The sequence below is a fragment of the Psittacula echo genome, assembly GCF_963264785.1.
Source record: "Psittacula echo genome assembly, chromosome: 3".
NCBI lineage: Eukaryota > Metazoa > Chordata > Aves > Psittaciformes > Psittacidae > Psittacula > Psittacula echo.
In genome coordinates, this window is record NC_137736.1 from 124,178,416 (window position 1) to 124,190,693 (window position 12,278).

Below are 12,278 nucleotides of genomic sequence, written 5' to 3' on the forward strand. Positions count from 1 at the left end.
GTGTCACCCTGTACATGGCAGTGGTTTCTTGGCCCTCACGACTTGAGTGATGGGGTTCTAGCTTCCTCTGTTCTTGGTTCCAGTCATGGAAGAAGCACTGGTTTGCCATCTTGGAGTCATCTTAAGCTACAATGATATTCTGGTATTTAATTCTCCCTGATAACCAGTGGGATTTGGGTATTGAACTAATGAGCTGAGTCTGTGCACCTCTTGCAGGGATGTCCTGAGCAACATCCCAAAGCAACCAAGTCAGAGAGGTGTCATGTCCGTGTGCCCCCCTGTGCATGGCAGTGGTTTCTTGACCCTCATGACTTGAGTGATGGGGTTCATGGTTCCTCTCTTCTCGCTTCCAGGCATGGAAGAAGCGCTGGTTCGTCCTGCGCAGCGGTCGGATGAGTGGCGACCCCGACGTCCTGGAGTACTACAAAAATGACCACTCCAAGAAACCCTTGCGTGTCATCAACCTCAACTTCTGCGAGCAAGTGGACGCAGGCCTGACCTTCAACAAGAAGGAGCTGCAAGACAGCTACATCTTCGACATCAAGACCAGTGACAGGACCTTCTACCTGGTGGCTGAGACCGAGGATGACATGAACAAGTGGGTTCGCAGCATCTGCCAGATCTGTGGCTTCAACCAGTCTGAGGAGAACACAGGTACCGTGAGAGCTATGTCCACGGCCAAGAGCATCTCCTGTCCTGTCCTTCCAATGGGGCACAGCTCCTCTTTCAGATCAGACCTATGGGGGGGCTGGGAGGGATGGAATGGGAAAGGGATGGACACATGGGAAACCTCCATGAGGCTTTCCTGCCTTTGACATCTGAAGCAGAGCAGACTTTGGCCACTTAATTAATTTTTCATGTAACTGTAGATTTGAGTCTCTTACAGAAGCTGGTGGGATGTGGGGACTTTTTTAGCTGCACCCTTGGTCCTCATCCATCTCCAAAGTCCCTTTGGGAGTGATGGGAACCAGTAGTGAAACCCCTCCTTGTTCAGAGGTTTCAGTCACTTGGTGGAGTGAGGGAGAAGCTTTATAGGGACCATGTCACTCCCCACTGTGGGTGTCCCCACTGCTGACAGGCTTTCATGTGAAGGACAGACACGTCCTTCCCACCTGCATCCCCATCTCCTCCTGGGACTCACTGTGAAAATGCTGGGAGAAGAGAACACAGGGTGGTTGTGTTCTGTGGTGGGACCTGTTCTACTGGTCATGCTCCTCAGTCCAAACTCAGTTGTGCTTTGTCAAGCCTCTGCAGTAAGCATCAGTGAGCTGCCTCTGGTTCCACAGCACCACAAGCGCTCATCATAGTGAGATGAGATGAGGATGAGCACAGGATACAGTCACCTTCCAGTCCCATTACACTTAGTAGCACCTTCAGGCATCTTTGCTTCATCTCATCACAGTCCAGCCTCATCCAGGCTACTCCAGCCCTGAGCTCTGTGTACATGAAGCTCCCTATGATAACGTCCAGCTTGAATCTGTTTTGGTCCCTTGTGGAGCAGCTGCCAAGAGCTGTAACCCTGCCAAGAGCCTGTCAGGCAGGACAGCAAACAAAGCATCGCAGCAGCACGGATGTGATCTTCACTGACTGACGCAGGAAATGGGACGTCACCTTGGCAATGGGTGTACAAGTGGTAGAGAGGATCCTTGCTAACACCACCAGCACGGTCTTTCAGGGAAAGGTCAGGCTAAATAAATCACATCCCATTCCAGTGTCAGCAGGTTCAGTGAAATCATTCAGGCCCCTTTTTTTAGGAGCTGTTTTGTTGCAGGATTTTCCATTTTCAGCTGTGGGGAACTGGGGGTTTTTTTTCCTTCCCATTTAGTAAAATGAGCTCTCAGCCCAGCAGCAGCGGGATCGATACGGGACTTCAGTGAAATAGAAATCTGGGCAGCACAAGGAAAAACAATCTCCTGTTTGCAAGTACATCTGTCCCGAAGGGCACACAGGGCTCATCAGGCTGCAGAGATCCGAGCGCTATTCCCTGCAGGATCACGGAGTGACATCAGCAAAAGAGGAACAAAAATCCCTATTTGTAACAAAATCACAGCGCGTTAATGCTGTAGGGAAAGTACCCACTTGAAACAGTACCCAGCTGCCAGAGAGAGATGCTCTGAGTAAGCTGGGAAACAGCCTGCGAGAGCAAACGCAGCAGATGTGTCCAGATGCTGCAGAAAAGAGGGAGCATGAATTATTCAGAGCTGGTGCTTTGCTTTGGTGCTTGCTAAAGCAGTGACCCCACACTCACCTTTCCTTCACCATCCCTGCTAAGGAATGGCAATAAATCATCGCTTTCCCAAAGTAGATAATGATTGTTTGAAGGACCTGTGGCCCAAGGCTGGGCAGGGAGGTTGAGGGGTTGTTGCAGTGTGATGAGCATTGGGAGTCTTGTCCATCTTGGTGTATTTAAGCCCATCATCCGTCCTTCATGATGGGTCAGCTGGAGGGGGAAATAAAATAGTAGTAGCAGGACTTGTAATTGCTCCGTCTTCATCACCTCCTTGAAGCCATGGGTTGATGGATAGCAGAGGATGCCCCATCCCTGGCAGTGCTCAAGGCCAGGTTGGACACAGGGGCTTGGAGCAAGCTGCTCTAGTCAAGGTGTCCCTGCCTGTGGCAGGGGGTTGGAACTGGATGAGCTTTAAGGTCCCTTCCAACCCAAACCATTCTGTATGATACAGTGACAAGGAGCCTGCATGAGATTAAGACAGTTACTGGGTAGCAATATAGCTTGGGACATCTGGCATTTATTTCTTAGACCTTCACTCCCTCATCCTCAAGCCTCTCTGGGTCTTGTTGTGGCTCCTGCCTTGGAGAATGAATGAGTCAGCAATTGGATGCACCAAAAAGGGGAGGAAAAGGTAACCATCAGGGGCAGGAATAGCTCCATGCTAATTGCAGCAATTAATTAACTAAACCTCCCTCTCCCAGCAGACAGACAGCACGGTGGAACGAGATCAGGGACTGCCAGGGAAGCTGCTCTGCACATTCTTCTGGTTGTACTCGTTCCTGGGTGTGCAATTCCTTTACACTGACCCAAAAGCCTTTCTGGGTCTAACCCCAAAGCCAGGCTGCTCCTGGCTGGGATATACTTGCATCCTGGACAGGGAAACACTCCATCGCCATTGTTTACTACAGCTGCCATCACACACAATCATATTTGGGTTAGAAGGGACCTTAAAGCTCATCCAGTTCCAACCCCCTGCCATGGGCAGGGACACCTTCCACTAGAGCAGCTTGCTCCAAGCCCCATCCAACCTGGCCTCCTGCTTGAAGGGTTACCCCACATCAGCTGAGCCCCAGTCACCGGCCATGAGTTTGCTTTTAATCCACTGGTGGTGGAGGAAAAGCTCATCAGCTTTTGGGGCAGTTTTGGGTAAAAGCCTCTTTCACCACCTCCCCATGATGGTAGGGAAAGTATGGGGGTTTGCTTGCTTTTTAGCATGATTTAGTGAGCAAATCGGCAATCGAAAAGCAGCTGCATGTGGTGATGTAAACTGGCTGCAAACCCTCTGCACTGGCACAGGGCAATGCTGCCCTCACTCTCATAAGACAAAAAACCTAAGAGACCAAACAGATTTATACCCTTTGATGCTTCTTTCTGTTTGCAGCTCAGTGAGAGAGTGTAAATGGTCTGTCACTTGGTTTTCACATTAGCCCTTCATGTCCTGTCTAGACTGCCGAACTCTTTAGGATTAAGAAACAGGCTGGAGTTTAGGGTGGGTTAGCATTGTGCTATGGCTAGCTGCTGGTTTAGCTGATCGCTGGCCGTGTTGTACATCTGGTTTGTCCATAGGAAGCTCAATTTAGCCTCAGGGACCTCAATGTCAGTGAAGTGATGGCCCCAGTACTGCAGCCACCAGTAGGAGCAGCCCCTCTGCAAAGCCATCACGGCTTCATTCCCTGCCTTAATCCAAAAACAATTGCAGAGCAGCACAATTGCATCTGCCAGGAGAAGGGAAATTAAATTGATTCCAAAGTGTTTACCCAGGCTGCAGCTCTTTCTTTGTTTCTGTTAACACCTATTTACTTTGAGAGCTAATTACTGGGTTTGAGCAAGCAAAGCCTTGCAGCATCCCAGGTCCGAGGAAGCTGATGGTGCACAAGGGAAGTAGGTTTGCTCCTGGCTCAGCACTGCGTTTCCACTGTGATTTGCACTGCTGCCACCTTGTCTGACTCAGATACAATGGGGGGAGACCTGCCGGGGACCCTGAGCCACAGGCTACGGGAGAAACGCAGGCACGTGGGTATTTCAGACCATCTGCATTTTCTCTGCCCTAGTGGGCAAGCAGCCAGGGCTCAGCTGTGAACTGGATTTTCTCATGTGCTTTGTTTGTTGGAGTTAAAGAAAAACCCAACCCAAATCCCACTGAACATGTCTCCTGTGCCATTAACCCTTTCTGGAGCGGATGCTTCTGACAAAACCCTTCCTTGTCCCGTTCCTGGTAGGACAGAGGCTCAGCTATGGCGGTGTATGATTTGAAGCAATGTGTGCCCTTGCAGCAAGCACGTCCTTGCAGGGGACTGTGTACAGGTTGTTTCAGAGGGGTCAATGCCTTTGCTAACTGTATCCCAATTTACTGTGCTCCCTGGAGCTCCTATTCCACCTCCTCATGGAGCAGTGGATCTCTAAGGGCTTGGATGCATGGGTGTTGAACAAACACTCGAGAAGGGTTAAGAGCTTGTTCATGCACTGCATTAATGCCCCTGTGCTAGAGATGCAACCCAGCCATGGAAACAGGGAAGGGAATACTTGAGGGTGAGTAAATGTCCTTGATCTGAGCTGAAGGCTCGGAGAGGGTGAGCAGGGCATGGGAAAAGGATGGTGCTGGGCTCCTGACCTTATGGGCTATGAATGGCAGTGGTGGCCTCCCCCACCCAGCGCAGGCATGTATCTTATTTATCTTATTTTATTTTATCTTATTTTATTTTATTTTTCTTACACTTTGTTTAATTTATTCCTCTGCTTTCTGCCAGGGGGCTGCAATGGGGCAATCCCAGCCTCCGGCTCATTCCCTGCTTCATCTCCAAGGCTTGGTGCTGGCATTTCACATCGTGGCTGGGATCAATCCCCAGCAGTCTCCAGGCTTTTACTGTCTCGCCGCATGCAAGTCAGGGCTGAGCATTAATGTTTAATAGAGAGCTGAGTGTCTCTCCTCCCTCCTTCAGCTCAGCCACACTCACTCCAGCAGAGATTGTCAGATCAATCTCCAGACAGCAATCACTTTGCACTCATGTTGATGGGAGCTCCTATACCCCATGTGCGTGATCCCCACTGAAGCTGTCTTTGGCTTGATGCTCTCCAGACCCTCTATTGGTTGCCCCTTCCAGCCCATGATGCAAATTCATTGCTTTAGTACCCACTTGATTTGCTTTGGCTGGGGTTCTTATATGGTTTGCTGGCTGGTGGCTCCCCATCCTGCTCCCTGCAAGTCTTTGCTATGAGCCCATATAGCTGCCCTTGCTCCTTCCTTGCTTCTCCCCCCACAATGTGTCAGTCCCAGCATCAGGCCAGTGATGCCTCCCACCCCATGAGTTCCGTGCAGCTAGGTTTGCATGGGTGTTTGCTGAGCAAAGGGAGCTCAAGATGGGCTAGCACAAAGATACCCCTGAATCACCAGTGTCCACCATCCCAACATGCAAGAGCGAGGCACTGGGGAGCCCATGGAAAGTGATGGCTGTGGGGCAGCCCCTCTATTTCTACTGCTGCTGTCTCTCTCTCCCATGGCCAGGCAGAACTGAAGCAGAGGGGAAACACTAATTAATGACTGCCACAAGACCAGGTACTTCCTTGCTATTGTGTCTGGCACACGCCTCCTTCCTTCCCTGCTCAAGCCCCTGGAAGTTACAAGCCCAGCACTGTGTCAGGGAGTGTGGTGGGGGATGAGGAATAAGGGCTGAGAAATAGGGACAAGGAGGGAGATGTGGAGGTATCCTTGTGTCCCTGAAAGCACCCGGATCCTGATGTGCTTTGTTTCCATGCCTGCAGGCAGCAGTGCCATCTAAGGGCAGCCGGACAAGCAGCCTCTTGTGAAGCTTTGTGCCCTCAGACTGGGACAGGACTTGACTCTTCAGCTTCTATTGATGCAAGTCTATTGCTCTTGACTTCATCTTTAAGCACTGGTATGGGTTGTACTTGGATGTCAGCTCACCTGGAGGCCAGTCTGTCCCCTAATAGGCAATATGACTCTCTACAACAAGCAATGAGCAAGATTACAGTCGAGTTGAGCTTGATCCATGGGTGAATGGGGCACGTCTGGTTGGTTTATCTCTATGTATCCCACCTTCCTATGTGTCATCCACCTACCCAGTGGTCCCCTGCACCATTTGGGACTTGGAGGTGGCCTGCAGTGGGACAGCGATGTGGAGTCCTTGAGCCTTGAGCCCTTTCCTCTCACCTAACATCCTACCAGACACATAGATGTAGCCTTTTACTTGGTATTCTCATCAATGCTTTCTGCGCTCAGCATCATGGAGCTCATTCTTTAAAAACACCGTATGTTGCATCTAGTCCCACTGGTTGCACATCTCAAGGGCATTTGGATCCATCCCACCCATCCATCTCTACCATGTTCTGAGTTTTCCTAACAAGAGAAAGAGCTATGGCTGTAGATTCATTCTGGGAGGACAAATGTAGATGTTACATTTCATCCCCAGGCTTGATCCGGTTGAGTTGATCCCAGCCTTACTGGAATGAATAGGGAAGAACTTGCAACCCCAGCTCGCTTTGCACCAGGCTTACGGTTGAACTTTAGGTGCATGTGAACACCTCCTCGCCTGAATCCCAGTTCATCCCTTAGCGATCCTGTCCCTTTAAATTCATTCCAAACTTCCCTGACCCTGGTTTTCCTGCTCCACAAACAGCAAGTTATTTTAAGATCTGACACTGTTCAGCTTTTATTTCAGTGTAAACAATACCGGAGATGGAGTGGTCTTGGCACAAAGGAGCAGCTTGAGAGCAGTTAAGTGCCTGCTGCCTTTCCCCCTACTTTTTTCCCCTCTTTCCCTTCGGACATAAGCTAGGTGAGGTGCTATTGAGTCTGGTGAAGAGCAGAGAGCCACAGATAATCTGGGATTTGCTTCCTAGAAGACAGAAACAGAGAGAGATCATTGCTGATCTCTACCAATCAGTCAGGGTTTCCTTGCTGTGATTCCTCGGGCGCTTTGGAGAGGGAACCAGAATCACTGAGAATGAGACAAGTGCTGATGGTTATAAACTGTCCATTCTTTTCGGGAAGAAAATAGGTAAAGATGTCTAAAATAAGGCAAATCATTTGCACCCTGAAAGTGCTCATTTCTTTCCCCTAGCTCTCCAAGGAACCAGGAGTGATGAGCTCAGGTGGACACATCCACTTTGTAGACTCCTAAACCTCTGCTGAGCTGAATCCCACCCATTGGTTAAGACCATTGAGCATTCTGGATCTTTAAATGGTGTCATTTGTCATCATTTTGTTTAAAGCAGATGAGGATGAACCTCTCCTATCCCCTCATACCTTATTCTTCTTGCTGTACTCAGCTCTTCATCATATTGTGTTACCAGAAGCATTGCAGGAGCAGAGTCAACACTGCACTGCTGTGATAGCTGCTGTCCTTAATAATGTCCTTAATGGGGGTTGGAAATAGGTGATCTTAAGGTCCTTTCCAACTCAAACCGTTCTGTGATTCCATACCATGAGCAGATTTCTAGCCCATCTGAGTGCCAAGAAAAGGATTGAAGCAAGGGTGTAGAGGGTTTTAGGCTAAAGAAAAGGTCTTAAGGTATCTACACAATCAGAAAGCCAAGCTTCTGGCTTTAGGGGGTCTGATGCAGTTGAATATCTGAAGTTTGCAATGCTGGATCAACACTGGATTTGGAAATTCAGAAATTATTTGGAGTTCATTATTTAGAGGTTTTATTGTGGCTGTGGGCATTTTGTAGAAGTGGGACTTGCGTTTGCAAACCCATAATTCTGCTATCCCATAAAGACCCCTGGGAGATATGCGTTGGCTGAGCCCCCTTTAGCCCAGTATTGATGGGAGCACGCAGAGGATGCCGCCGTTTGTGGGAGCACCAGGTTTCCAGACAAAGAATGCTCTTATGTGGCTGCAAATAATAAACCCATCAACCAGCACGAGAGAGAATTTATGCTCAACTTTCAAATAAGACCCACAGCCAAATTCTCCAGTTCTTGACTGTTTCCCAGCAGGAACCCAGCACAAGGGTATCCGACTGAAGATAAATATGGAACTGGAGCACTGGGGCCTTTAGGGAAAATCCTGCCCTTTCCTGGCCAAAGTCCCACTGAGTTTGCTGAGCTGGATTTGAGCTGGGAGGGAAGGAAGAAATGTGAAGTTCAAGAGGTTTGGGGACTATTTAAAGCAAAAAAGCATTACCCAGCCTTTGCTGCACAGGTTTCCCAGCACAGGCTGGTGAGTTGCGTTCATAAGGCTCAGGGCTGTCTCCTAGGCCAGGTACCCAGAATCAGAAGCCCATTTAAAGTAATTCTTGGGTTTATAATTGGCTTTTATCACCATAAGCCCCTGTGTACATCAGGTCAGCCCCATTAGTTTAATGGGCGCTGAGGAATTTGTAGGATGACTTACTGACCGTGGAAGAACGAATGCAGCAGATGGTATCAGCATCACGTCAAAAAGCAAACCCATGCAAAGCCTTTGGAAACAAAAGCAGCTGATGGGCTTGGAGCAAAGTGACTGGTGAAGCAAAACCAAGGGAAAGGAGGAGGCGTTTTGGGTATCTTCCAGCTGGGAGGAAACTCACACTCACATTCACCTGCATTTCTATTCCCAGAGGGGTCCTGGGAGTGTTTTAGCCCCATCTGTGGCACATTGGGATTAATGGAGCTGTATCCCATGTCTGCAAAGCTGCTCGGGTATGGGAACAGGATGTGGGTCTGCAGGTAATGCCCAACATATAGGGGCTGGGCTGGGAAGGGAAATGTGATGGACACAGGACCCCAACGTGTGTGTGTGAGCAAGTTGGAGGATAAGGAAGAAAATCACACCTTTGCAGTGGATAATTTCAGGTAGTTTTTCATTGTGTGACACTTTTTCCCCAAAAACCAATGTATTTCCCTTTTTTGACCTCCATGTATTCCACATTGTTCCCTCCAAACCTTTGAGAGGGGCCATGTATAAACCATACACCCTGAGCGCTGCTTTGTAAAACCTGATAAAAGCCAGCACTGATTTAAACTCTCATTTCCCAGACCCCAATACCTCGTTGTTTACTGCTTTGTGTTCCTTCATATTTACAATTAAACCCAAGCCTGAGTAAAGGGAAAGCTTTCTAAAGCCTTTAAAGCCTCTGAGTGAAGGCACCCAGAGCAGGAAGGAGCCGTGAAGCTGTCGATTGCTGTGAACTTTCCATGACACCACTCCGGGTTTGTTTCCAGGCTGATCTTTATTTATGAATGCAGTAGCATTTATTACTGATTTTATCTGTAAAGATAACACTTCTTCCCTAGCTGGATTCTATGCCTCAGTTATAATTACTGCCTGCTTCTCAAGCATACTTCTGCATTATTTAGTGTGGTACGATGTCAGAGCTGTAATGTTGGCGATTTATTACTTGGGCTGTGGGGTTCCACCTGATCCGTGGATGCCCCATGGTATCCAATTGTTGGTCCATACTTAAAATCACTTTAAGCCACAGACGATGAGGCAAATACTTACAGTTAAGCATGAGAAAACAAAACTGAACTAAACAAAACCTGAATCTCCATTCTTAGAGGTCCTCAAAGCCCAACTGTTCACAGTCCTGAGCTTTGTATCTGCCTCTGAGTAGGGGGTTGGACTACAGCATCTCCAGAGGCCCTTTCCAACACAAATATTCTATGATTCTGTGATTTTAATGAATTTATGCTGCAGGGAAATTCCAGGCTTCAGAGTACGGTTGGGAGCTGAGATACATCAGCAATCCAGCAGGTAAAACTGGGGTTGTTCCCTGTTAGCATCCAAAAGGTGAGAGGGAAGAGCGAAAGATGAGACATTGACCCATCTGAGTATCACAGCATGTTGTCTGATACCCCTTGGCTCTGGGTAAGTCCAGACTCATGTTTTCCTACCCTTTTTGCTCTGTGTGATGTCCTTCCTTATCCTCCAGCTGCTCCAATGTGGGTGGTAAAGCTCCGGCAGGTCTCTTGGGATTTGTCTCCTGATAGAGCAGACTTTGTCTTTCCTGTCTCAATCCCAGTTTCTTGACTCCTGGGGCCTTTCCTCATCCCGAAACTTCATCCCATGAGTCTAAGAAAAGGAGTCAATGATTTTCGCTTGAAACTCATTCATGTTTTTACAGTTTATTGCAGGTTTTAGTTTTAATTACAGGTTTTATTACTCAGTTCTTACAGGGCATCCAGCATCTTTTCATACTTACTGGGTCGTTGCCACATACCGAAGGCTGTGTCTGACTCGTCTGCACCTTTGACTGATTGCCACCCTTTATATCTGCTTATTAAGATGGAAAATAACATTTCACCTCAAAGATTTCATCATGTGTTCTTTCAGCTCTGCATGACCAAACCCCATCCTGGCCAGCACAATGCTCCTTGCCAATTTTTGGTACGATTGCCTTCCATCACTTTCCTGCCAAACATATGAACTCCCCCTGTTCTTATATGCTATTGCTTCTGAAAGTAAGCTGGAGTCGAGTGACTCATTACATTTGCTGGTTTCTTTTCATAACTGACAACAAATCCTCTTTTCGAAGCATCGGGCAGGCTTCTGGGTACTTACTTCATCACTTGTAGAAGTGTGGTGAGCGGCTATCCCACTGCCTGTGGCTCCATCCTCACCTTTATCTCATAGCACATCACCTGCCCTGCCAAGCACCACCTTGTTTGACATTACTATCTGTGTAAACCATTCCCTCGAGCTTGCATATGCTTCGCACAGGCTCAACCTTGATATAAAGCCTTTATGATGGTAATTATTTTGGCTGGCTTGCCATAACGGTTCACATTGCTCTCAGATGAGTCATGATGGAGTCTCTCAAATACCCACTTGAAATCCATAAATAGTGTGAGGAGTCTGTTTTGCTCCTCGATGGTTGCTTTGATGATAAGTGTTAGGGTCAAAACGTGGTCAGTACATGATCTTCCAGGTAAAAACACTGCCTTCCTCTCCTGGGATTTGTCTCCTGATAGAGCAGACTTTGTCTTTCTTGTCTCAATCCCAGTTTCTTGACTCCTGTAGCCTTTCCTCATCCCAAACTTCATCCCACGAGTCTAAGAAAAGGAGTCAATGATTTTCACTTGAAACTCATTAATGCTTTTACAGCTTATTACAGGTTTTAAATACCATTGTACCTGTTCTATGGCATCGACAGAACTCCTTCTGAGGGCCTCAAATCCTGCTGGCTTCTCTGTAATGCTCCGGAAACTCACTTCCCCCCCTACTGCTACCTTTAAGAACTCAGAGTAGAGCCTTGCAGATGCTTTGAATATCTTTGGCATGCAGCTGTAAGGACCACCCTGTCCTCTGCCTGACGCAAACAGCTTTATGCAGATAAGTCCATGATGTCCTAGACAAACACTGCTTCTTGCAGTAAAAAACCCACCGACATATCTCAGTAATGAGAATACAAACTGCTGTCTGCTGTCTCCTGGTGCAGCTTGAAGGGAAAACCAGCCCTGTGCTCACAAACCTGCAGGACACAGTAGTTGGTTTTACAGATAAAGTGGCTTAAAGAATTAAGACTGCCATGAGTGTAAGAATGCCCTCAGTTGTATTAGATAAGTTAAAATATCTGCTTCAATAATTTATAGATGATGAAGTGAGGCACAAATCAGTTTTCACTGTGGGTGCGTTGCTGCATGAGTGATCCCTGTGACGTACTCAGCTGTCTCCGAAGCATTTGGATATGGAAAGCTGGAGCGGGCTGACTTCTGGTCCGGTCTGGTCCTGGTAATTCCTGCATTCCTGTGGTTGCAGCCAAACCTATTATATCACTGCTTATTCCTTCCAGCATCTGCGGAGAGAAACAGATCCAACGCACCACGTATTTGTCACCAAACCACTTTTCATCCGTGACTGAAAGACTCTGATAGCAATGAGAGGGGCACCAAGTACTGGATCTTATTCAGATCTGTTTCAGCAGCCAAATACACCAAGTTGGGACATTTAATTACAATCTAGGTAATTAAAATTAAACCAAAATAAATCCCATTCCTGTGAGGAAGGAAGAGTTCTCAGAAGCTGCACGTATGGAGTCTGAACAAGCTGATGCTGGGCGAACAATGCCCTTGCAGCGAGCAGAGGGGGTGATGAGCCCATCACAAGCT

The 12,278-nt window shown here is 47.9% G+C and overlaps 1 protein-coding gene across 1 annotated transcript in view; it reads left to right on the forward strand.

Annotated features, from left to right (window-relative positions):
* Window positions 1–377: 377 nt before the first annotated feature.
* GAB2 (GRB2 associated binding protein 2) overlaps window positions 378–12,278 on the forward strand; it is a gene marked incomplete at its 3' end in the record, with an annotated part of 34,105 nt that continues 22,204 nt past the window's right edge. The window contains exon 1 of the mRNA XM_080613457.1: window positions 378–654. Coding sequence (XP_080469583.1) covers window positions 393–654 — 262 coding nt within the window. The 5' untranslated portion in view covers window positions 378–392. The remainder of the gene's footprint in view (window positions 655–12,278) is intronic.